This window comes from Trichosurus vulpecula, chromosome 5 (assembly GCF_011100635.1).
Source record: "Trichosurus vulpecula isolate mTriVul1 chromosome 5, mTriVul1.pri, whole genome shotgun sequence".
NCBI lineage: Eukaryota > Metazoa > Chordata > Mammalia > Diprotodontia > Phalangeridae > Trichosurus > Trichosurus vulpecula.
This window is the reverse complement of record NC_050577.1, coordinates 276,850,441-276,875,180: the sequence shown is the minus strand read 5'-3', so window position 1 is coordinate 276,875,180 and position 24,740 is coordinate 276,850,441. Positions and strand designations below refer to the sequence as shown.

Genomic DNA, 24,740 nt, shown 5'->3' with positions numbered 1-24,740 from the left:
ACTAAGCTCCCCTACCCCCAACACCTCCCTTTCCCACCAGACCAGCAGCAGTTTGGTGGCTGGGGAAGTAGGGAGCTCTGGGCCCCAACTTGCCCCATGGGGAATGGGTACACAACTCAAGAGAACCTCTTTCCCCTCCAATTCCAGGGAGAGGCTGAGGGAGGCACTGGGCTCATGATGGGGTTGGGAGTACAAGAGGAGGACACCCTGGTTCTGAAACACAACCCTAACACCTCCCCCTCCCAACTCGTTCAGAGGGGGAAGAGATGCCCAGCCTCTGAGGGGATCGAGGGGTCACCCTCTCTCAATCACTTCCCATCAGCCCTAGTCACTACCCCATGCCCACAGTTAAAAACAGATTTTTTTTTCCTAAAGATTTTCCTTTTTCCCTCCCCTCTCTTCTACCCCCAATTCAGACAGGGGGTTGAGGGATTTAGAGGGCTGGGGAGAGGGTCTCACATTTCAAAACAGCAAAAAATCCAACACTTAAATGAGGTAGGTGTGGGTGCAGGATCTCCTTGCCCGGCTTGCCTGCCTTGCCCGCCCCACCCGGGCAGTTGGGTGCCTCTTTCCCGTTCGTGTTGCATTTGTCAGAGAGAAAACAAGGAAACACAACCCAGAGAGAGAGAGAGATGGAAAGAGGGACGGAGAGACACAGAGGAGAAGAGGGAGACAGAGAGAAAGGGAAGGAGGGGATTAGGAAGTGGGGACAGGACCCAGCGGGCAGGGCCAGGTGTGGGGACCCAGCCTTTGGGATTGTCAAGCTTAATCAAGTCTCTTTGCAGCCTTGAGTTGGGCTGGGGACGTCAGTGGGAGCACTGGGGCTGGGAGACCCAAGCTGCCACCCTCCTCACCGTCTCTGCTGCCTCCCAGACGGTGCTGGGTAGTTCCCCCCCACCCCCCGAACCTGAGATGCCCAATGGCTGTTTCTGTCTGTCGGCTCCTGGAGCTGGGGGCAGATATGCCAGCCTAGGGCCTGTGGTGGGGGAGGGAAGGCATCCCTGGTGCCCAGAACGGGCACTGCCCCGGGGCCCTTAGCCCCATCCTGCTCCTGGGGCTCTGGTCAGCCAGCAGCCCCAACTCTGGGTCCTGGCTCTCTTCCCCTTCAACCCTTTTGGGAAGGGCTTTGGAGGGTTTCCCCCGCCCAGTTGCCTCTGAGCTTAGTTCATCCACTTCCGGCAGTTCCAGGCTCCACAGTGGCAGGGGATTTTGTGCTGATCATCCTCAAAGTCAAACTGATAGTCATAGGTCAGCTGGGGAGGGAAGGGAAAAAGAATCAAATCTAGCCAGGCTTTAGGAAAAAAAAAACCAATTCAAAGGAAATCCCACTGCCGATCGCATCAGTCCTAAGACTTCCTCTCACCTCTTCTCCTTTGGGGATGCGCCGGCTGGAGATGATAATGATCTTATCCTCCTTATCAAAGGTCACGACCTCCGCCACACAGTTGGGGGCACATGAATGGTTAATGTACCTGAACAGTAAAAGACCAAGGAGGGGTCAGTGTCAGGGGAGCCTGGCTTGGAGGCAATTCAGGTGAGGGCCAGTTCTACCCTGATGTGCCCCTCCCTCCCTCTCCATCTTACCTGGCAGGGCCTCCAGTAAGTGTGGCATCAATCACATGCTCATTGTTTATACGGAACATATAGATACCTCGATTCTGTAAAGAGGAAGGGAACAGGATAAACAGATTCAAACAGATTCAGGCTTCCTGGCTTTCCCCAAATGCCCCTCACTTTCCCTTGAAGACTCAAAGTTTGCCCACCACAGCCCCATCATCCTGAATCCCCAGAACCTCCTGCACATGGCTCCTCTCCTTGGCCCTAACCTGCTCCTCATAGATCTTCTCACGACGGTTGGCCACCTCATTTCGGATGATGGTGCCAATGTACTCAATGACCATTGTGTGCTTCTCCAAGTCCTTGGCAGCATACAGCCCCAGGCCCTGGATACGAGATCGAGCCAGGTACACATTGTTCTTCCATTCGGTGCGAAGTCGTCGGTACTGGGATGACTTGGAGTGCACAAACTGTTTGCTGTATGGGGTGTTGGTCTCGCCTGTGAAGGTGCTCTGGTATGCCTTGGACATGCTGGTGCTGTTGAGGGTGTGAGGCCTGGTGGCAGCAGGAAAAATGGCAAGTCAGATCTCTCCTAGAATGAGTGGGCACATAATGACCTGTACCCAACCCCGACCCTGGGATGTGGCAGATGTTAGCCAGACCTTAGGACATATGCTATGGGCATATGGGAAATACAGACTTGGCAAATGGAGGCAGAGCTCTAATACTATAAGGGTATCATTCTTGGTGTGGCAGCAGTTAAGATCCATAAGTCCCTCTACTCCAATGGGTACAGAAAACCTGAGATGGGTCTAGGAGTCAGTTGAGCTCAACTCCTCTCATTCCCAGATATGTGGATATATTCTCTCTCTCAGGACTAGCCTGACATAGGTGCTCTTCCCTCAACCACGCCTGGGGATTCCACTCACTGGGCTATCCCTTGGATCTCTATTCCTAGGACATATTCAGAATTCTGTCCCCTTACCACATTAGAATAATTCTTGAGAATTAAAGCTGTTTACACCCCTGCCTGCCCCACCCCCAATCACACAAACACAAAAACTACAAACTCTTCTCAAAACAGGGACAATCTCTCTCTCCTCTTGCCTCTTCACTGACTCAATTCAGGAAAATGATTAAGTAACCTGTTTGACTCCATTTCCCTCCCCCACTGCCCCCATCCCTGCCTCCTTGCTCCCTACCCCCACTCCACCTTCTCCCACCCTCCCCCTCAGCAACCACACAGGCTGCCCTTCAGCTCTGTACCACCACAGAACAAGTCCACCTCCTTGCTCTGGGCTTGGTCTTTTCAAATCGTTTCTGTCTTCCTGTACCCCAGCCGGTGAGCTAGGGCCCACCAACGGCATAGTGGGAAAAGCACTGAACAAGTCAAGAGACCAAGGTTCTAGCTCTGGCTCCATCTTTGACTTGCTGTGTGACCCTGGGCATGTCAATTAACTTCTCTGGGCCTCAGTGTTCTCCTCTGTAAAAAGGGGGCAATACCACCTGCCCTACCTACCTCATGAGGTTGTTGTGAGGATCAAATGAGATAATGGATGTGAAAACGCTTTGGGAAAAAAAGTATAAAATGCTATGCAAATGTGAGGTTTTAATATTCTTCCAATCATTACTCCTGGGGCCACCTCAGCCTGGGGTGCTTCTGAAGGCTCCCTCAAGGTGGAGGGAGTCAGAGCCCCTTAGAGGGGGGAAAGGGGAAAAAACCACTGGCCCCCTCATCCACAGCATCATTAAATACCTGCCTACTGCATGCCTCCCTCCACCCCCACCCCCATTGCTTGGCTGGTTAGGCAGAAAAGACAAGGCAGCTTTAAGGGGGCCCCTGGCTCCAGCTCTTCAACATGTCTGAGTGATTCCCCAACCTTTCCAAAGGAAAAGATGTCTCCATTTTCATGCCATCTCCTCCCCCATTATCCCGAGGTCTCCAGTCCTCCACCCTGTTTCCTACCCATTCCTGTGGCTTCGGACCCCTCCCAAACCTGGCTCTACCACAGACTCCCTCAATAAAGAGGCTCACCGTTTGTAGTGAGTGAGGATTTTGGGCTCAGAGCGGGCACAGCCAGTAGGGTTGATCATAAGTGGCAGTTCCATCAGTGGGTGCCGTCCATATCGAAACAAATAGTTGTGACAGCTCTCCACGCCAGGCAGCTGTGGACACAGTGAGCAATCTACTGCAGCCCAGACCCATGGGAGCAGCACTACCCCAATCAGCCTGCCCCAAAATCCTCTGCAGGCCACCCTGCCCTGCTCCTGCCTTACCGACTCTGCGATCCGTAGGACAGCATGTACTGTCAACCCAAAGAGCTCCTCGCCCTTAAGATACTCTGGGAATAACCGAAGCATGTCGGCTTCCTTGCGCATAGCAGCCACTGGTTCAATGATACGGTTCCACACAGCTAAGAGGGAAATTGAATGACCATCAAAAGGCCCATTTCCCCCCAAATCTGGACTCCCCCCCGACACAAGAGTTATTTTCTATCTGTGGCTCCCATGACCTAGGCCAGGGGTGGGGAACCCGCAGTCTCAAGGCCACTTGTGGCCCTCAGACAATCTTCACAGAATAAGACTGGATTTGGTCAAAGGGCCGCACGTGAGGTTCCCCACCCCGATCTATGCCTTGACTCCTTCCCTCTAAAACAGGAATGTCCCCCTGTGGGCCAGATCCTCTGCTCTAAAGACAATGAGGAAGATAAAGTAGGAATATAAAAAAAATTATCTCTACTCCCAACCCTAAATATAGTCAATACTGGCCAGGGCTTCATTTAATGCTGGTTCCAAGCAAGGGAAAATATTGATGGGTTAGGATCAGGCTAAGGGAAGCCTGAACCCAATCTGTGGGGATGTGGAAATAGTTCTCTTCACCTCAAATAAGGGAAAAAAAAAAAAAAAAGAACAGCAGGAAAGATTAAGGTTGAACAACAAAAAACTTGCCCAGTCTAATGGATGCTAGGCCATGGAAGATGAAAACCTCTGTGCATTAGAGCTAGGAAGGATTTCTTCCAACCAAATGGAAGGATGGATAAGATGACCCAGCCACACAGCAAAATGGTCCCTGACTCCCTAAAGCCTCACCCTGGGGGGACGCATCAGTGAAGACCAGGTCCTCCAAGCCCTGTTCCATGACCTTGACGATGAACTCCGGCCGCCCATTGTTCTCGATGATGGAGCAGCGGTAACAGCAGCGCCGATTGTTGGTGCGTAAGCTCCAGTAGATGCGCGTGGCCTCATAGCCCACCGGGTAGAGGGCTGTGGCACTGTGGAAGTCGGCCATCTGGTGGGGCAGGAGCTGCCCGATGGCATGAAACACCAGTCCTCCCACCCGGAACATGTGCAGCCGCTCACCGCGCTGGATAATGCTAGCAATCTGCTTCACCTCATCCCGCTCAATGTAGACTCGGCGAAAGACGGCAAAAGAGCTCAGCTCCTGCTCACAGGGCCCCTTCAGCTTGTGCAGAGGGCACAGCATTGTTTTATCCTTGAAGAACATGCACTTGGCCCGGATGGCACAGGCAAAGTGGTAGACGCTAGGACATCGCAACCGGTTACAGCTATTAGTGGCTCCTGTACGCTGGCACAGTGAGCACTTGGTCAGTAGCCCTCGGTGGAGGGCACCCTCGACATTCATCAATGCCCCGCCCTGAGTTTCATAAACCTCTGTGGACCACAGGGCGCAGTTGAGGTGGACCCACAGGTCCAGATCTAGGTTGAGGAGGCGGGCAGGCCCATCAGTAGCTCCATCACCCTCTTCATGGCAGAAGCAGCAACGCCGTAGGTCACGGGGCACCTTGTCGGGTCGGAGGGCTGTGCCCAGCTGCTCCATGAACTCAGCTACCTCCCGTTCACCCTCCCGTCGTCCACCACCCTTCTGGATCGTCAGCAGCAGCCGTAACCGTTTCCAGCGAAGTCCTTTCCACTTCTTAAGCCGGGGTGGCCGGGAATCCTCACCCTCTTCGGGGGGCCGGGCTCTGGGCTTGGGGCGAGCTGCTTCAGGCATCGGAGGTGAGGGAACTAGTGGTGGGGGTGATGGGGCTGAGGGTTCAGCTGGGGGGCTGGCAGGGGAAGGAGCTGAGGGTGAAGGGGGAGGGGAAGGCTCCTCAGGGGGTGGGGCAGAGAGCTGTCGGACATCCAGGTTGGAGACGTTGTGGATGTAGCAGTGTTGGGCGGGCAGCTCTGGGACAGGGCTTTCCTACAAAGACAATCCCATACCATCAGAACAAGGAAGCCCATTTGAGCCTCCCGCTTGTTCCCAGAACACCAGACTGGTATCTACCACTGTTCCTTCCCAAACCCCCGAACCTGCCCCTCTGAGGTCCTCTGCCCTCCCCCCAGCTCGGACCCCTCCAATCCCATGGCCCCACCTGCTTGAGGAGGCTCAGGAGGTCTAGTTGGCTTTTGAGAGTGTAGCCCGGCAGCACTGCATCAAACTGTTTCAGCCAGTCACTGCCACCCTCCGTGGGCTTTCCCCCTAGGCTTTTCTCTTTACCACCTGTAGGAAGAAGTGAGGGAGAACCCACTACCCATTGAATCTAGAGCGGCACAGCACCCCTTCTCCCCTGGCCTCCTGCCCAATCTCTGCTATACTCACCAGGCCCCTCCACTTCCCCCTTCTTGGGCTCGGCACCTCCCGAACGGGCAGGACTCTCTGGGAACATCACCTCATAGGAGCTGGGGATCTTCATGCTCAACAGCTCTGCCACAGCCACCATGACACCATTCAGATTCTGACATATGGGGGGAAGAGGGATGGAGAGAAGAGAGAGAGATGTGTCACCTGAGGTCCCTAGGCGCAGCACTGCCATTACAGGAGAGGCCAAGGCTCCTCCCCCTGCCCCCTGCCCCCCGCCGCCGTCTCCCACCACTTCGGTATACCTTGGCGGCCGTGGCAGAAACAGTCAGCATGACAGACACCTCACTCCCCTTGCCCTTTTCCCAGGTGTTGGCAGATAGCTTTCCTGTTGGTTCTAGTTCCAGAGCCCCAAAGGGCTTGGTATCTGGGAAGACTAAATAGGACAGGGAAGACCTTGAAAGCCCAGCTGGTCTCTAACCTTCCCCCTCAACAAGAACAAAAACCTAACAATAAAACCAAAGCAGCAGCTAATATTTACCTAGTACTTTAAAAAACATTTTTTGATTTGATCCCCACAATACCTCTTAAGTATCATTACCCCAATTTTGCAGATAAAAACTGAGGCTTGGTGAGGTCGAGCAGAGAAGGTAAGATTCAAACCTGTGACTTTCCTGACATCAAAAGCTAGCCCTTTTTCTGCTTCACCACAATATCTGCTTTTCCTAGCCCACACCACAGCCAGGCACATACACACACCTGGGATGCTGGCCCTGGGGATGATCGGAATGACTGGGGAGAGGGCCCTGTCCTCCTGCTCCTGCTGGCCCGATACCAGCTGGGGAAATCGAGGTGCCTCCTCCCCCAGAATACTCTCAGGTGAAGAAGCTGGGACAATGCTGTCAGGAGAGCCACTCTCCTCATCACTCTCCATCCTAGACAGAGACACAAGGCATGCTGGCACCATTTGGTGGTCACCCCTCCCCAGCCTCTTTAAGCCTGGGGATATCATAGCCCCACCTGAAATCCCGATGGCAGGGTAGCCAAGCACCCCACCCCACTCCTCATTTCATTTCCAACCTGACATCCTCAGTCTGGTTGTGAGGAGGAGTGGGAAGCGCTGCCAGCAGGTCCAAACTCTTCACTTCAGGGGCATCTGGGAGCAGAGGGGGAGAAAGGACATGGCTGGAATAGGGGGGCCCCTCCTCTCTTAGGATCCTGGTTCTGTTGCTCTGATAGTTTCCCCATGCCACAGGGTCTGCCTGGGGCCTAAGGACATGAAGCTTAACTCTGTCCCCACCTCCACATGCTGCCAAAGTCTGGGTTTTTAGAACCCCCCCCCCCCCAACCAGAGGTGGTAAAGGAACAGAAAAAACTCATTATGCTTTTGTTACAAGGAATGACTCTCTGTGCAGGGGATGGGGAAGGGATGATAGAGACCTATTTTCTTCTTTAAGGGAAAAATCTACCACAGTTTTGGGTGCTGGAGGCCTTTATGCAGTCAGACCACCAAGCTGGTCCTTTTCAAACTAAAGACCACTGCCATAGAAGGGAGCAGGAAAGAGGCAGGTAGGGGCCTCTCTCTGCCTCACATCACCATATTCTGCTTACCCCTTGGTCCCCCATCAGGCTCTCGGGCAGGGGCTACATTTTTAGGTTGTTCCCCCAGGTCCTCAGAAGGAGTGACTCCATTCACCAGTTTCTGCTGTACTGATGGGGGTGGGGTAGGTGGCAGTGAAGAAGGCGGCGTTGGCGGGTTACTCAGGTTATTCTAGGTGGGGCGAAAAAGGAACAGCAAATCTGACAGTGAACAAGTCATCGTGATGCCCCTACCCTGTGTTAGGCTAAGAATTCCCTTGAGCCCTCCCATCTCAGCATGGTGCCACCTCTTCCAGACCTTTGTAAGAAGCTGGGAATAGTAGTCAGGGCCAGTGGGTAGTGCCCCACTCCCAAATGCTCCCCTCAGCTGGCTCCGCCCATTGATGAGGCAGCCACTGCCAAAGGGCGCAAAAAGGCTGAAGTTGTTGGTGATGCTGGGTTCTGTAAGTGGCAGCAAGGACAGCTCCTGGGTGGGGAGAGAGAATCAAAGCCATGAGAACACTACAGCATCTAAGCCCCTACAGCTAAAGAGCTAGAGAAGGAACTCCCAAGGGACCACCCCCCCCCACCTCCTCCATCTGCCCTGGGGGCTGTGCAGCTGCAATTCCCAGGGGTCACCTGCTTTAGCTGTTTCAGCAGGGCCTCATTGGCTTTCACCCCATCTTCCTTCCGGAGCTTCTTTCGGGAGCTTGCTACCCTGTCACCTGCCTTCTGTACCCTTTTGGGCTTGGGGGTCAGTGGTTTCTTGGCTGCGGCATCCTGTGATAGACATATCTACTGTAAGGCGTGCCCACCCACCTCCCCTCCAGCCTTCTGCGACATCTCATCCCCCAGCTTCATAAAGAACTCGGTTCCTGTGGATAGTGCCATGCACATAGTAACAACAGTTAGAAAGTACGTAGAGAAGGCAGAGGTCAGACATGTCACTTGACAGACAGACCAAGTGGAGGCTACCTCTCTAGCCAAGGGACTCACCTCCTTGCTGACTGGAGTGCCCTGAAGCTTCTGCTCCAACCCAGCCAGCTTGCTGTCAATGTGCCCATTGATCTCTGCTCGGAGCCCCTCAGGTCCATGCCCTGTGCCAAGCTGTACATTCTTTGCCCGAAGCAGCTTCTGCAAAAGCAGGTGCCCAGCCTCTGAGCGGCTGCCTGCCAGTAAGAGGTGGTTGCTGGTGCCTGGTGTGCCCACAGGTTCCCCATTAGTCTCCCGTTTCACCACCTGGGCCCCCAGGGCACAAGGCTCCTCTCGAGGCTCCTGCTTGATCATGAGTCGGGGTGGCTCAGGCATCTCCTGCCCATTCACCTGCTCTACCTCTCCAGGCCTCATGTTGCTCTGCTCAGGCTTATGGGCCTCAGCCAGGTTGCCTGGGGTTTCCCAAGGTCCTGGTCCCTTGACAAAGAAAGCATCTGGAAGCTGGGAGGCAGCCGGTGAGGGGGATGGAATGTCCCCTGAAGGTAGCTCCAAGGAGGATTCTTGGGGCTTTGGGGTCTCAGTTTGGGTAAGGGTGAGCTGAGCCTCAGCAGGAAGCTGAGGGCTAGGGGGCAGCAATCGTGGGGAAGGTCTCTTTGGCTCTTGGGGGCTGGATGGCAGAGGAGGAGGCTGTACAAGGCCAAGGGTTGACCCTGATGCTATGGCTCCTTGTGGCGTAGAGAGCCGGGAAGGGCCCTGGGGTCGGGGCACTGCCCCTAGCTCCTGTACAGGCCCCGATGGAGCTCCCAGGAAGCCCCCAGGTTGGGGCTGGCGGCCCAGGAGGCCTTGCAAGGAAGAAGGCTGGGTCCCAGGCTCCAGATAGGGCACTGTTTGCCTTAGCACCTGGCCTTGCTGCAGCTGCCTCTGCATGAGAAGGGCCTGCAGCTGCTGCTGCTGCTGAGGACTTAGGTGCCGAAGCTGCGGGTTCTTGGCCAGGACACCCTGAAGCTGGGCCCGCAGCTGCCCCACTGTGGGCATTCCTGAATGCCCTGGCAGACCCTGCCCAGGGTGGGGTAGAGGGCCTGGCTTGGGAGGCTGTGGCCTAGGGCTCCCTTTCAGGGGTCGATCCAGCCCAGAGGCCCGCTCCCCTACAGAACTAAGGGGCTGGGTGAGCAGGTGGGACATGGAAGTAACTTCAGGGGGTTGCCCACCAGCCATTTGCCCATGACTTGCACTGCCTGCTGGATGGAGTAAGCTGATTTGCTGCTGCTGCTGCTGCTGCTGCCCTGGGAGTCTCAGAGGTGCCTGTAACTGCAGGGAGTTCATCTGAGGGGGCTGGGGCTGGGGCTGGGGCTGGGGCTGGGGCTGGGGCTGGGGCTGGGGCTGAGGCTGGGGCTGGGGCTGGGGCTGGGACTGGGGCTGGGGCTGGGGCTGGGGTTGGATCTGGAGCTGGGGCTGGGGCTGGGGTTGGGGCTGGGGTTGGGGCTGGGGTTGGAGCGGAGGATGAGGCTGGGGTTGGGACAGGAGGAGGTGAGAGTCCCCAGGGAGGGGGGGCTTCACCTCCACTGGCTCTGGGGGCAGGGTTTCTGTCGGAGGACCCAATGCCAATGGTCCTCCTAGGTGCACCGAGGAGGCTTCAGTGCCCTCGGGTACTAGCACTGTCTCTGCCCCAGCTTGCTCCTTGCCTGGTAGGCCTGAAGGCAACCCCTGGCTCAGCAAGAGGGTTGGTCCCAAGGCGCCATGGCTGGGAAAGTGCTGGAGGGGTTTGGCAGGCAAGCCGGGACCCAGGGCCACCTGCTGCTGCTGCTGCTGAGGAAGAGAGCTGGCTGGGGGTGGCAGCGACTGCTGCTGCTGCTGCTGTGGAGGCAATAAGGTTCGACCCTGGTTTAGGAGCCCCAGCTGCTGCTGCTGCTGCTGCTGCGTCCCCACGGACTGGGTGCCCAGCTTGGGTTGCCCACTAGGAGGCATCAGTCCCTGTTGAAGATGGGAGAGCCCAGCCAGGGGCGGCTGCTGCTGCTGCTGCTGCTGGGCCATGACAAGGCGGTGGGCCATGAGGCCTTGTGCTTGTTGGGCCAGTTGAGGGGACCCTAGCATTCGGGGCTGGGCAAGGAGCACCTGTCTGTGAGGGCCCTGGGGACCCAGACCTCCAGGGTGCACCTGCTGCTGCTGCTGCTGCTGCTGCTGCTGCAACACCGCCACCTGGGCAGGGCCCAGCATGCCCTGGGGCCCTGGGGGCGGCTGCGGGGACAGCTGCTGGACCAAGAGGCCCTGATGGCTGCCAGGAGGCAGGAGGCCCTGCGGCTTGGGGCCCAGACCCTGCTGCTGCTGCTGTAGAGCCACCTGTCCCAACAGGTGCTGCTGCTGCTGCTGCTGCTGCTGCTGCAGCTTCTGAGTCAGCTGCATTCGCTGCTGCTGCAGCTGGAGCTGCCGTTCCTGTAAGAGCCGTGCATCAGCACCCAGGCCTCGGAGAGCAAGATTCCCAGGGAAGAAGCCTGCCGAGGGGCCTGCCAGGGTCCCTGCCCCAGCCGGATGCTGCTGCTGCTGCGGCTGCTGCTGGCCCAAGGATGTATTGAGGAAGGGGCCGCTGGGCTGGCCAGTCAGTGCAACGCCCCCAGGGGGCAGGCGCAGGCCGCCCGCCTGCCCCCCTGGAGGCCCCTGTGGAGGCTGCAGCCCGTGGCCTGGGAGCAGCTGCCCAGGGAGCTTGGCCAGCAGCCTGGGGCTCTGGGAAGGGCTCAAGGCCAGCACCGCAGAATGCTGCTGCTGCTGCTGCTGCTGCTGCTGCTGCTGCTGCTGCTTATTCCGATACTCTGCCATGAGGTTTGTGTGCTCCTTCTGCTGTTTCCGAACCTAGGTGTCATCAAAGGAAGGGAGGAAAGATGTCCGGAGTGGGTAGAGGCCTCCACCTCAGCACTCACCCCCACCTTCTTAACCTTTCTCTGCCCGGGGCCTCTACCTGGTCCAGCTGCTTCTGGATCTTGCTCTGCTGCTCTGTGACCAACTTGAGCTTCTCCGCATCAGCCTCTGGGAACTCTCGGCCAGCCTTTTTAGCGGTGCGCTGCTTGGCGCACAGAGCCTTTCGGGATTTCCGGTGCACCCCGATCTGCTCCTCCAGCACCTTGAGCTGCATCTGTAGCAGTTGCTGGGTGTGAAACAGCCACTCCTCATACTGCCGCTGGTCAGCTTCATCTAGGCCAGCAGGGAGAAGAGGAGGAGTCAAGGGGCCTGGCCACCACAGGCCCCGATGGGGCACCACACTGCTCCTTCACCCCGCCCCCCTCGGGTCACACCATACTCACTGATCACACCGTGGGCAAAGGTGGGTGGGTTGGGCCGAGGCTGGGAAGGGTCACTGCTGCTCCGCTCCTGTCAGTGGAAAGGATGCCATGGGTCACCACTCTCTCCTTCCCACTAGGTTCTTTTGATCAAACCCTCCTTACTAGCTTTTACATGAGTATAGTCTAATAGTAGAGATGAACATGGGTGCCAAGACACATTCCCTCTGCACATGCCACCTATCCACAGCTCCACCTGCTCACTCACCTGCCCACTCCCAGCTGCCACATGATTCTGTAGGTCAGTGCTGCCAGGAGCTCCTGACAGCCGCTGGGCCAACAGGGACACCTGTTGCCTAGAACCAGTCACAGAAAAGATGGTAAAAGGTGAGAGAGAAGCAGGATGGGAAGAACAGAGAAAAGGTAGTTGGGGGAGAGAAGGACGAGTTACAGAGGCCTCACCTGTTCATGCCTGGTGCCACCCCAATACTGCCCTGTGCCATCACCTTCTTGATGCCCTTCAGGGCAACCATCTTAGCCTTGGCAATGGGATCGATGATGTCCTCTGCAGCAAACTTGTCTAGGTCTTTGAAGAGAGTACCAGAGGGTGAGGGAGATAGATGTTGGAATTAGCTGTCTCTTCCCCATCTCACGCCTGCCCCCCAGTGCCTGTCTGGTCCCTCGCCTTCCCTGTCCTCAGCCCAGAAGCAGCGGCTTGTGCCAAATGCCAGGATTCCACTCTGGACACCTTCTGGTAGACCCCACCCACACCCCAGGCCCCGTGTTCTCTCTGCCTGCTCTGCATGGCACGGAAATCAGAGGCCAAAGACAACATTCCTAACACACTGCTTTTGATACGTCAACGGAAGCTTCAGGGCTTCAAATGATTTAAATTGGCATTCAGGGCTCTCCACTAACTGGTCCCAAATCTACTATCATTTTTCTGCCCCTGCCCAAACTTTCTACTCTGGTCAAACTAATTTACTAATTACTCCCTGAATATTTACCTTCCTTCTTTGACACCATTCCTGCTACCTAAAGCCCAGCTCAAATCTCAATCCTCCCACAACTGCTTCCATACTCCACGTTCCCTCCCTCCCTTCTGAACACTGGGCACACTGACTGAGCCGCACATTTAGTGTTTCACTCGTGTTCCCTTGTACTGGGACTCATCTCTTAGGGTATCCCACCTGGTTCTCCAACTACAAGGCTGAAAGTTCTCAAAGAGAGGAGCAAGCACTCAGAACATCACCATTCGGTCAGTTTAAGATGACAACAATGAGGATTACAGACCCCTGCCCCACCCCCCTTCCTACAAGAACAGGTACCTGTGTCAGGAAAGAAGCTGTTGGCCAGCTGTTGCTGCATTGCCAGCTGCTGCGGCTTCATGCACATCGACGGTGGTACTGCCCCCATAGGCTTCTGGGCCAGCACTGGCTGTGGATTCTGCTGCGGCACCAAGCTTGCCTGTCCTCCGCTAAGCATATGTCCCTGGTTGGGCACCATGGCCATGGGAGGGACTAGGCGCTGCTGCAGGGCATGGGACGGTTGCTGGGTGGACATCATTGCCTGGGTGGACACTAGGCCAGGCTGCCGGGCCCCAAGCCCTAGTGCAAGCTGTTGTGGGGTAACAGCCAGGCCAGGAGATGGACCTTCTTGGGGCAGAGGCATGGACTGGGCAGTGCCTGAGGTGGCCAGCAAAAGGTGCTGCTGCTGCTGCTGTGGCGGCGGCGGCGGTGGCGGCGGCGGTGGTGGAGGTGGCGGCGGCGGCGGCGGTGGGGGTGGCGGCGGCGGTGGCGGTGGGGGCGGTGGTGGCGGCTGCTGTAGCTGGGCAGAGAGCTGTTGCTTCTTTTGGAGTTCTTTCTTCTCATGCTCCAGGAGGTCCTCAATGAGCAGAGGCAGCTCACTGGCCACCAAGGAGCTCTCCATCTTATCTAGCTCATCTCCAGATGGTGGAGGCCCACCAGGCAGGGTCAGTGCCCCACTCTCCAGGTCAAACTTCTCCAGCAAGGACGCTCCGCCTGGGCCACTCAATGGGCTTGGGGTCAGTAGCTGGGGTGGGGCACCTGCTGCACTTCCAAAGGGACTCTTCTCAGCAGTATGCACATTGTTAGGAAAGGGACCCATGCTCAGCCTGCTGTCTCGTGGCCCCAGCAAGTTCTGCCCAGGTTTCAGCCCCAGCCCCAGAGTGCCAGGAGGTACTGGGTCTGCTTTGGGGGTGGCCACAGTGAACTGGCAAGGAGAGGCCTGGTGTCCACCCTCCTCTAATTTAGGCTTTACTTCAGCAGCCCCAGGGGTGAGATGGGAATCAGGTCCATCAGTGGTAGGGGGTGGGCGCTCCTCAGGGCCAGACAGACTGGGTTCTGTGCCCCTCAGCAGTGCCTCACGTTCGGCCTTCTCATTGGCAGATTCTACCAGTCGCAAATGTTCATTAAATATGTCCTTCTTGTCACCAGTGTCCAGCTCAGGGTCTGTGTATGCTAAGAGGTCAAATTCATCCCCGTTCAGCAAGTCATCCAGATGGGGGTCATTGGTCTCCAAGTTCCCCAGAGTGCCTAGCTCATCATCACCCTTGGCCACATCCACCCCAAGCCCCAGGTGGGCCAGCTCCTCGTCATCTTCCAGCGCCTTGTGGGCATCGAAGTCGTCATCCAGCTCAGGCTCCTCACAGGGCAGTTTTCCAGATTCCAGGACCAGGGGTGGACGTCCTGCCTCTGCGCTGGAGGGGGATCGGCCAACCAGCTCCAAGCTAGCGGGAAGGCTAGGGCCCTTGGCATGGGGGAGGGGGTGGAGGTTGTTACTCAGTTCAGGGGGTGGAGGAGCTGAGGGTTTCTGTTGGGGCAGGGTGGATGCTGCCACAGGCCGAAGACTATCCGGAGCCAGGCGATGGGAGTCCTCAGGCACTGAGAAGAAACGGGGTCTCTGAGGGGGACCCTGAAGATGGTAAGGAGCACCTCCAGGCCCTGGCCCCTTCTGCACATTGTGACGAAGCTCGATGAACTGAGGAGGACCTGCTGGACCGGGAAGTGGCTCCCCTGGGCCGGGTGGTCGGTTGGAAAGCCCACTCAAAGGAGGGCCTAGGATTGTCCGGCCGAGTTCAGGCCCAGGTGGTTGAGGGAACCTTGCAGGCATGGAAAGCCGCATGGAAGCCACAGCGGCCTGCTGCTGCTGCTGCTGCTGCTGCCAGAGCTGCTGCTGCTGTTGAGGGGGCAGAGGTCCAGAGAAGGGCCCCCGTGGAAAGAAGGCTTGGGTGCCCCCAACCAGTTGCCTGAAATTGTACACAACAGAATCAGAGAGACAAGGTAAGGCAGGAAAGCACCAAGAGTTAGAGCCAGAACAGAGGCTTGGAGGAGGAAAGGAAGACAGGAGGAGAAAGAAGGGGCAAGATGGCCTGGGCATACACGATAACCAGAAACTGACTTTCCAGAGCGCATTAAGGTTTACAAAGTGTTCTATGTCTGTTGCCCTAATCTGATCATTTCCACAGCTCTGTAAGACAGGCAATATAGGCATCTTTATCCCTACTTTAAATTAGGAAGCTGAGGCTCAGGCATCGCACAGCCAATATACGTCTAAGGTAGGATTTGAACCCAGGGCTCCTGATTTCAAATCCAGTGCTCTTTCCAGCAGGTGGGATCAGAAGTTAGAATTCAAAACCTATCCCCGGCCTGTATTCACAGTCGCCCCTGGTGACTCACCGGCCATTCATGTCAATGGAAGAAGGGGTTGGGGGTGGTGGTGGCCGAGACAGTCTCTCCTCTGCAGGGAAGGGGCCAGGTCCCAGAACTGAGCCACTTAGTTTGTTAGGGGGCAGTCCTGTAAGGCCACTTTTGTCCTGGGTGGCCGGGAAGAAAACAGGTGTGTAAGGAGAGTGAGAAGGCCAATGTTCAGCTTGCCATGGTCTACAACCCCCCTACCAATGCACCCACCTGTGCCCCAGCGTAGGAGGTGGGGCCTCGGTTCAGCTGCTCAAAAGCAGGGTTGTTGGACTCAGCACCCCAGTTTCCTGGCCCCACAGCACTTGTGGCTGCCGCCGTTTCCTTCTCCTGCCGAAGGGTGTTACGCTGAATCTGCTGTCGGATCAACAGCTCTCTCAAACGCTGGCGCTGGGTAGGGACAAAGGGAAGATGGAGAGGGAAGAGTCAGTCACTTCTATCAGGCCAGGTCTGGCAAGAACCTGCAAGACTCAGAAAGCTGGCTCTTCAGACGCAGAGGCACACCCATCCCTGCACTGGAGACATTCTCACCTGTCGCTGCTTCTCCAACTCTGTTTGGCTCAGATTGGCCATGCTTGGGTCCTGTGGACCTGGTAGCTCGGGACCCACCAGGGAGCTGGCCATCCCAGACACTGAGTCTTCTCGCTTATCAACCGGGGAAGTGATGCTCCCCCGCTGTGGGGCACCATGGGGCAAGTAGGCGAGAGGACCATCTGGGGCAGGCTGTGGTAAAACCGATGGTGGACGCAACGGAGACAGCCCATAGCCCTCACCTGGCGGCCCCGTGCCTGGCCCCAGGGGGCTGCCTCCTGGGTGGAAACTGCCTGCGGCTGTTGTGTAGTTTGTGCTTTGGGGCTTGCCCACAGTGGGTCCTGGCCCGTAATGGCTGTTGATCCCATGGGGTGGAGGGAGACTGGGTTGAGAGGCAGGGGGCTTCAGGGTCGGCTCTCCCACTGCCTGGGGGAAAGTGAAGCGCACGGGGGAAGGATTGCCCACAAACACATTTGCCCCAGGAGAGCGGACAAAAGATGGAGGCTGGCCACTAGAGCTTTTAGTGTGATGGTCATTAGACTGCCCAGAGGGCAGAGCCGCTGGAAAGCCCCCTACTCCTAGTGGAGTATGGGCCAGGGGTCCAGCCTTGAAGGCAACTTCAGGGGGCTGGGACCTAGGTGGCTTGTGTAGTGGGGCAAAGGGGTCCCGGGACTGGGGCCTTGAGGGTGGACGAGAGTAGGGGTCAGGTGACTGAAAACATGGGGTGACTGGGGACTGGCAGAAGGCTTCAGTAGACAGCGGGCGGGGGGTTAGGGGTGACTGAGAGCTAGACTGAGACTGGGGACTGGCAGGTACTCGAGTGAAAGGGTCAGAAGGCAAGGAGCGAGGGGGCAGGGTACAGCAACTCTCAGGGGGTGGAGGTTGAGGCCGGGGTGTCAGTGGGGGCTGTGAATAGGTCTCAGGATAGGAGCCAGAAGGAGCTGAGCGATACAGGTCTGCATGGCTAGGGGGTGAGGGGGCCACAGCATGGGCAGAGGGAGGCTCCTGGGGCCTCAGGCCTATGCCCGGGCTCTGCGGCTCTACCTGAGATGCCCGAGGGGTCAGGGGGGCTTTGAAGACATCTGGTGCCTTTAGTTCCAGGCTGCCTAAGTGGGGCCCAGAGGAAGGTGAGTCTCCAAAACCAAGGCTGGGGGGGCCATAGCCAGGAGAAGCTGCCCCCAGCTCTTCCTTTTTTATTTCTAGAGCTTTCCGAGGCTCTCCAAAAGGTGGAGGGGACATCAGCTGCTCAGAAACCTTGGCCCCACCCACCCCTGGACTCTCTGGAACTGCCAAGTTGTCTAGTGAGGGGCAGCGGGGTTTGAGAAAAGGATCAGGTGTGGAAGGCTGGTGCCTCGGGGTGCCAGGTGGGGTGGATTGGAACTCTCCTGCCTGGCCAGCCCCAGGCCGAGGGGGAGCACTCAGCATCTGAGGCTTCGAAGGGGCCACTACTGGTCCAGGATAGGGGGGATAGGCTGGTGGTGCTGTGGGGAAGCGAGACTCCAGAGTATAGGTGGGGGCCAGTCCAAAAGGGTCCTGCAAAGGCACTTGGGCGGGCACCTGGGGTGGGAGCTTGAGGAAGAGATCACCAGGCGAGTCAGGGCCAGGCACTGTGCCTGTTGGCGGCTTCAGGAACCCGTCCGAGGAGGTAGACAAGCCAGCTGGGGTAGGGGGACTGCCAATGAAGACAGTCGGAGCAGAAGCTGGAGGGGGACTGCCCAGCATCCCTGGCTGAGGGGGAATGCGTAGGTGCAGGGTGGGCCGATCGGTTTTGCGGGCTATGTCGCCCGCCTTGGACTGCTTACTGATCTGGCTCTCCGCCTGCTGTGGTGGTAGAAGAAGAGAGGATGGGTGAGATTGGGGGACGGAGCTATGGAATGGACGTGGAAGGGCCCTGGGGTGTCCATCTGTTCCAGGGATGCCACTGTCCAGTTAAGGATGTGTGCTGCCATGTAAAAGACCCTCCCTACTCCAAATCCATCAGGCCCCAGGCTTCTCCCCCAATTCCCCAGGTTCCAGGCTCTCACTCACCTTCTGCACCTTGTTGATGCGGTGAGCTGCTCGGTTATCTTTGGCCTTTTGCTGAGGGATAATCAGGTCCAGAGCTTAGTCATATGCTCTGATCCTTAAGCCCACCCTCACCTGGAAGCCTATTCCCTGGGTGAATGGAATGGAGGTGGAGTGGAGAGACTACCAGCTCCAAGTGAACTCCTTTCTTTCCCCAAGGCCCTGGATCCCCTCCTCCAGGGGGAGCTCCCTGGGACCCTGGATCCCTCTAGGTGGAGCTCCCTGGGTCCCTGGATCCCCTTCTCCAAGTGGAGCTCCCCTGGAGCCCTGGCCCCTCTTCCTTTTCTCATCCTTACCAGGTAGGGGGCTTTGTCAGTGGCCGGGACTTTTCTCCACAGCTTCATGATCTGTTTGCAGCGACTGGCCCAGTCTGTAGACCAAAGGGTCAGAGGTCAAAGGGGATGGGACAGAAGTCACACTGCCCCATACCAGACTTCAGCTCCCCTTTCTACTCTGGCACATACCTGGATAATCCTGCTTGAGGTTGGGAAAATTAATATTGGCGTAGAGCACAGGCGAGATTGTAGAAAGCTGGCCCAGCTCCTCATCCTTTTCCCAGCGCTGGAGGCTCCGCTGGTTGTAGGAGAGCCCGTCGCCTTCGCCCTCCGTGGTTGGGGTTGTGGGTGTGGAGGGTGTGGTGCCCCCTGAGCCCGTCCAGGGGCTGTCAGGCTCACCGGGCTCTGGGCTGAAGAAGCCCCCGCGCTCCCTGGGGCGCAGGGGCAGAAGGTCACAGCGGGCCAACAGTTAAAAGCCTAGACCCCTTCTCCCACCCTATGACAGGTTATCATCCATGGAGGGAGACAAAGAGGGCAAGGAACCAGGAGTCAACAGAGGGAGGGAAGGTAGTGGCCAGGCCATAACTTGAAAAACCAAGTCTGTGTGTCTATACAAGTGATGGGGAGGAAAGCAGAGAAAAGGGACCACAGGGATAACAGCAATGAAGGGTATAGATACCTACCTACTATCAAGGAAAGGAGACTGGCAAAGGCCCGGGTAGGAGTCCATTGGGCTGCTGGTAGGAAGGTTGCCCAAAGGAAGCCCACCTGCAGAAGGTAAACAGTGGTTACAGGCACTGCCAGCACAAAGAAGAATATACTGGGTTTCTCCACCCTAAACCTATGGGCTCCCCCAACTTGTAGCCCAACTGGTTTCTGACTATAGCACCTTGTAGGAAGGGCCTCTGTTGCATTGGGGTGTGACTCCCATCCAGGTTAGGAGTCCCACAGCCAATCTGCTGCTCCCGCTCTGAGCCTAGGACATCCTTGAAAAGCTGCTGAAGGTCCTTTGATTCCATCTTGGGCAGCTCTATATGGGAAAGGGAAGGAGATTGGTAAGCAAGGCTGAGAAATGGAACCAGGGAGTAGCAAGACCCACTGTGAAGCCTGGCTGGGAAGGAGAACCAGGGAAACTGTAACCACCTGCCTGGCAGCCTGGCATGACGATAGCCAAACCAGAAAAGTAAGGCCACAGATAACAACTACAACTGGTATTTATTTAATCCAGACTATCAATCCCAATCTGCCTCAGCCCCTTTTCCTTTGAAGGATTCTTCTCCAGCTGGATGCTCTTTAAGGACAAATGCTCTTCTCTTACCTTTCCCTTACAAGCTACACCTTACACATAAGGGGAATACTCATTCCTTTTTAAACATTTCAGCTAGAAACCCAAAACAAACCTGAGGGAGAATTTTACTAGAGCACCAACCTTCTGTGGGGATCTTGTCCAAGTCAGAACTGAGCATTCCCTCGCCTGGGGTTCCTGGTTTCTCTGGGTCACTGGGTACAGGAGATGTCTTGATGCCTCCATCTTCAGGGCCTATGGGAACAAAAACTACTGTGTTAGGGTTAGAGGGCTTTGGGACAACTTTGTAGTCCCCAACTCCCACCCATCCTTATCTCCAACTTCTCAAGAATAAATAAGTGAGGCTGATAGGTACAAAGCCATTCCTGCCTCCAAAGAACCCTCTACCCTACTGATGCCCACTGCAGCACCCCACAACGGAGTCTCCGAATTCTGCTATTCAACAAAACTAAGCTAAGCATATGCCCAAGGAGATCAAAGACAGAGAGAAAGGCCCCAGATTGATGGACAATATTTTTAGCAGCACTTTTTGTAGTAGAAAGGAAGTGGGTATCCACTGATTGAAGAGTGGCTAAACAAATAGTGGGACAGGAATTTCATAGAGTATTTTTTTTTTTTTGCCACTAAGAAATGACAAATGTGAAGAATTCAGAGAAACCCAGGGAATCTTCTTATATGAAATGATACATACTGATAAATGCTTGAAATAAGCATAATCAGGAAGGTATTTAATTTACATGATGATCACAGTGACATAAAGGAAGACAATGAAAGCGTCAGAACTTTTAATCAGTGCAATGACCAGCTATGACTTTCAAGGCCTGATGGTGAAGCAGATATTGTATGGATTAAGATATGTCATCAAACATGTCCCCCATGTTGATTTGTTCTACTAAGTGGTGAGGAGTGGGGGTGGAGGGGCAGGGTAGCAGGTATTGACAGTGATATTTTGAAAAAAAGAAAGAAAAGAAATCAACAACACATTTTAAAAAGAAAAAAAATCTGGCTGCTCACCCCAAGGTCCCTTACCTGGAGTCTCTGAATTGCCCTCAGGGCCTCTGGACTCTTCATCTGCAATGTCTGGTCCATCCTCCCCTATGAGAAGCAGCCACCATTCTCATCAGACATACCCTCTTCCCTCCTAGTGCCTATGCTGGGCACCCAATAACATGGTTAAATGCCCAAGCCCACTGCACTCCATCCTCCAGTGTTTGCCCAACTGCTACAATAACCAACATCCTCCTTTCCAGATCCACTGACCTTTCTGTGAGGCAGAAGCCTCTTTTCTATCAGGACCTGGGTCCCCCTTGCCCCTGGGGGCGCCTGGCACAAAGCCTGGTCGTCCATCCCCAGCCACCAGCAACGCCTTTCGGCTAAGGTCCAACAGCGCTTTCCCAAAGAAGGCTTCCTACATGATAGGAGAGAGGGAAGGTGGCGAAAGATAAAGGATTATTCTCTGCCCGACCTTCAGCCCAACGTTCCCTTCTCGACCTTCCTGTTCTAGTTCCCACCTGCAGGTAGGCAGGGAACATGTCCTCCAGTTTGCTCTTTTTCCGACCCCGACGCTTCTTCTTCTCATCACCTTCAGCGGGGCTCTGCTCCACTGCACCCTCTGTAGGTGGGTCGACTGTCACAACTAGAAAAGAAGAGCCAGGGCTAAAAGCTTTCCTCCCCAGGAAGCCATGCCCTCCACTCCACTCCCCTCCATCCTGCCCAATTCACCACCTGTTCTCTGCCCCGCACACCTCCTGCCTACTTGCATCCCCCCTTGACCACCACCCCACTCACTCTTCCGACTCTGTTGTCTCTACTGACCCTACTGATCCTAGTGTCCCAATCCAACTCACCCTCATCGGGCTGGCCCTCCCCACTCAACACTTCCACCAACACAGCAGGCCCTTTCTTCAGACGAGCATGAGATTTGCGTTGTCGAACCATGAAGCCCCCAATGCCTAGAAAGAAGTATGACCAGGATAAGAAGTGGCTAGGAGGGCTAGGTGCAATTCTTCAGTCCCCTCTTGCCTTACCTCCACTTCCACGCTCACCCCCAAAGACCTACCAGGCCTGTAGGGTTTTCGCTTGCGTTTTTTGCCCTCATCAGTCTCTTCCTTGCCAGGCTCCCCATCAGGGCTGGCAGGGGCCTCCAGCTTGATCTCACACTCCATGTGCTCCACACCGACCCCTGCCAGCAAGAGTAAGGGGGCAAGGTTAGGTATGTGGGTGGGAGGGCACAATACTCCCCAAAAACTCACCTCCCTCAAACCCAGTCCTAGAGCAGAGCCTGGAGTCTCCCCAGAGACATCCAGACAAGGCAAGTGGCTCCAGTGTGATCCTGGGACAGATCCACATTCAACCACTCCACTTCTATCCCCAAACTCTGACCCTCAGCCAAACCTTCGCCCTTCAGCAACTCGTCAGCATCCAGGTCCCCATCTTTCTTGTCGTCGGGGCCGCCGGGGTCCGAGGGCTCCGGCCCCTCTAGCCCGCCCTCACCTAGGAGGCCGAGCCGCCCACGCCTCTGACGCCGCTTGTGGAGGGGGGACATGGACAGATTTCGAAGTACAGCCATGCCGGTCTCCGTCAGCCATACTCCCTCAAAGCGGAAGTACTGGGGCTCTGTGAGGGAGGGGAGGGAGATGGTGACCCCAGGGCCAAGGGGCCGGCAGAGTCACGGCTCTCAGGCAGGCCAACAGCAGCCAGCCCAGCGTGGGAACAGATGGAAGAATGGATGGGGGAGAAACAGACTAAAATGAAGCCCCCAAGACTGGGATGTTCTCGAGGAAAGCGAGGCCCCCAGGCATACTTCCATCTGTGCCCAAGCACCCACAGAGACCTGGTTCTTTATGACTAAATCAAGGGGAAATTCAAAGAATTTCTCTGGCACTGGAGCAAACTTTTGATTTCGTTATAATTAACCCTGAGCGCATTTACCTTGTTCTCCAGGGCCCAGGGGCTTGAAGTGTACAGTGGAGCTCCCTACTTGCTGAATGCCAGCAATAAATGCCCCAGATGACAAACAGCACCCTTGTTCTAAGCTGCCTACCTGAACCTGAATGGTGTTCTCTGGTGAGATTATCAATAGGGATGGTAAAATGGCAAAAAGCATTCAGCTAGCAATCAGGGGACTAGCCCTCTGGTCCCAGCTCTGCCACTAACTAACTGAGCCATCTGAGACAAGTATCTTCACCTCTCTGGGCCTCATCTGAGAAATGAGGGAGTTGGCCCAGATGATCTCTAAGCTCCCTTCCAGATCTAATGTTCCATGATTCACAACTTACCCGGCTCCTTCACCTTCACAGGCACGAGCTCTGGTGGTGCAATGGGCACTGGATGGGGAGGAGCAGAGACAGAATGAGGGACCTATTCTCCAAGTGGCCCCCAAGCCCTTTTCCCCACAGCTCCCACTATTAACTCACCCACAGGCTTCACCACATAGGGCTGACAGGAGACACAATCAAAGCCTTCATCCGCTGCTTGTTCCACCTCTTCCTCAGTGAATAGGCTCTCACAACCAGCATGCATCCACCTAGCATTGGGGGAGGAGAGACAGAGGCGTGAAGCAAGCCTGAGAGGTGGGACTGAGGGGAGCAAACCCAGGGGATGGGCAGGGGAGGAGGAGGTCCTCTCACCGGTCACAATGACGGCATTGGATTAACAAATCTTCTTCTACATAAGGAGCACGACACGCCGGACAGGTCACCAGGCTGGCACAGGGCCCACAGTGCGTGTAGCTGTTCTGCCACTCGCAGTGGAAGCCTGGTGAAACGGCCCCGCACTGCATGCAACTCACGCACCTGGCAGAGGAAATGGATGCTCGGCACCAGCCTGTCAAATCTTGGCATCCCTCCGCCAAGCCCCAGGCACCAAACTCAGCCTCATCCAGTCATCTCAACCCTCCACAGCATACCATGACCATCTACGGGCCTACCTCCCTCTCCAACAGGCCCCGATTCCCGCCCTCCCCCCCACCTCCAAAACACAGACCCCTCCCTCAATTACCATTTGCACTTCCAGCCACCCTTGGGCACTGTGAGCAGCGGGGGATCCAGACAGTAGGTGTGGTAACTGATGTCACAGTCATCACAGAGCAAAAGGCGAGATGGGTCAGAGGCCTGGCCACACACCTCACACACGATGCATTCCACACATCTCCAGCCCTTCAGCAGCATTACCTTGGTAATCTAGAGGATGGAAAATGACCTTCTCAGGAAGGGGAACGGAAGAACACTTCCCCATGGAGACTGAGATCAGGCCCACTGCAACAAAGCCTAGCCCACCAGACCAGCATTCGCAGTCTATGAATGAAGGGCTCTTCACATATCGGTGGATCATCTTTAGGGGGTGATGCTTATGGTCAATCTCCATGGAAGGGTACAGCTCATTTAAAGACCTCTAAGACAACATTCCACAACGACCAACCTCGTCTAGGACAAGTAGGAACTTAATAAACGCTTGAATGATTGTTTGCGAAACTTTAGTTAAGATCAAAGATTCTCGTGCTTTTTAAAACCTATAAACTTAAAACCACCTAACCCTCCTCCCCGAGTCCTGCTCTTCCCATCTTTGCTTCCCTCTTTCTCCCTATCTTTCAAAAAGTCCCTACTCTTTGAAGCCAATGAGATTGGGGAAGAAACTGTGAACTTCTCCACTGAAGAGAATTTAGCTATTTTACTAGCCTGAAGTACAGTTTAAAGACTCGACCCAACGTTGCCCCCGGGTGAGACAAGTTAGGTGAGCCTCCATCCCTCAGTTTTTGTCCCCTCTGTCTGTCCACTCTGCTCAGGGCCCTGGACTCACTCACCTTGCTGTTGACACAGTAAGGATGGTAGCACTGTGAACACTGAGAGCAGGCCAGGAGGTGGCCCTCCGCCCCTCGACCAAAGCTACCACACACTACACACATGTCCTGGAAGAAGACACATAGACAGA

General features: G+C 55.9%; 1 protein-coding gene across 1 annotated transcript in view; it reads right to left on the bottom strand.

The window, feature by feature from the left end:
* KMT2D (lysine methyltransferase 2D) overlaps window positions 1-24,740 on the bottom strand; it is a 35,823-nt gene continuing 11,083 nt past the window's right edge. Inside the window, exons 15-56 of the mRNA XM_036759189.1 lie at window positions 24,613-24,717; window positions 23,811-23,992; window positions 23,441-23,605; window positions 23,228-23,337; window positions 23,090-23,137; window positions 22,206-22,427; window positions 21,871-21,993; window positions 21,659-21,763; window positions 21,323-21,447; window positions 21,072-21,219; window positions 20,841-20,906; window positions 19,935-20,045; window positions 19,395-19,535; window positions 19,189-19,273; window positions 18,695-18,936; window positions 18,527-18,600; window positions 18,195-18,245; window positions 16,167-17,987; window positions 15,849-16,025; window positions 15,618-15,754; window positions 13,248-15,187; window positions 12,382-12,505; window positions 12,188-12,275; window positions 11,944-12,010; window positions 11,601-11,833; window positions 10,151-11,494; window positions 8,714-10,066; window positions 8,357-8,497; window positions 8,037-8,204; window positions 7,751-7,910; window positions 7,220-7,295; window positions 6,899-7,074; window positions 6,445-6,575; window positions 6,161-6,296; window positions 5,934-6,061; window positions 4,648-5,761; window positions 3,835-3,971; window positions 3,593-3,723; window positions 1,827-2,112; window positions 1,585-1,658; window positions 1,364-1,472; window positions 1-1,253 (exon numbers count right to left, since the gene is read on the bottom strand). Of these exons, the coding sequence (XP_036615084.1) occupies window positions 1,161-1,253; window positions 1,364-1,472; window positions 1,585-1,658; window positions 1,827-2,112; window positions 3,593-3,723; window positions 3,835-3,971; window positions 4,648-5,761; window positions 5,934-6,061; window positions 6,161-6,296; window positions 6,445-6,575; window positions 6,899-7,074; window positions 7,220-7,295; window positions 7,751-7,910; window positions 8,037-8,204; window positions 8,357-8,497; window positions 8,714-10,066; window positions 10,151-11,494; window positions 11,601-11,833; window positions 11,944-12,010; window positions 12,188-12,275; window positions 12,382-12,505; window positions 13,248-15,187; window positions 15,618-15,754; window positions 15,849-16,025; window positions 16,167-17,987; window positions 18,195-18,245; window positions 18,527-18,600; window positions 18,695-18,936; window positions 19,189-19,273; window positions 19,395-19,535; window positions 19,935-20,045; window positions 20,841-20,906; window positions 21,072-21,219; window positions 21,323-21,447; window positions 21,659-21,763; window positions 21,871-21,993; window positions 22,206-22,427; window positions 23,090-23,137; window positions 23,228-23,337; window positions 23,441-23,605; window positions 23,811-23,992; window positions 24,613-24,717 (12,447 nt within the window). The 3' untranslated portion in view covers window positions 1-1,160. The remainder of the gene's footprint in view (window positions 1,254-1,363; window positions 1,473-1,584; window positions 1,659-1,826; window positions 2,113-3,592; window positions 3,724-3,834; window positions 3,972-4,647; window positions 5,762-5,933; window positions 6,062-6,160; window positions 6,297-6,444; window positions 6,576-6,898; window positions 7,075-7,219; window positions 7,296-7,750; window positions 7,911-8,036; window positions 8,205-8,356; window positions 8,498-8,713; window positions 10,067-10,150; window positions 11,495-11,600; window positions 11,834-11,943; window positions 12,011-12,187; window positions 12,276-12,381; window positions 12,506-13,247; window positions 15,188-15,617; window positions 15,755-15,848; window positions 16,026-16,166; window positions 17,988-18,194; window positions 18,246-18,526; window positions 18,601-18,694; window positions 18,937-19,188; window positions 19,274-19,394; window positions 19,536-19,934; window positions 20,046-20,840; window positions 20,907-21,071; window positions 21,220-21,322; window positions 21,448-21,658; window positions 21,764-21,870; window positions 21,994-22,205; window positions 22,428-23,089; window positions 23,138-23,227; window positions 23,338-23,440; window positions 23,606-23,810; window positions 23,993-24,612; window positions 24,718-24,740) is intronic.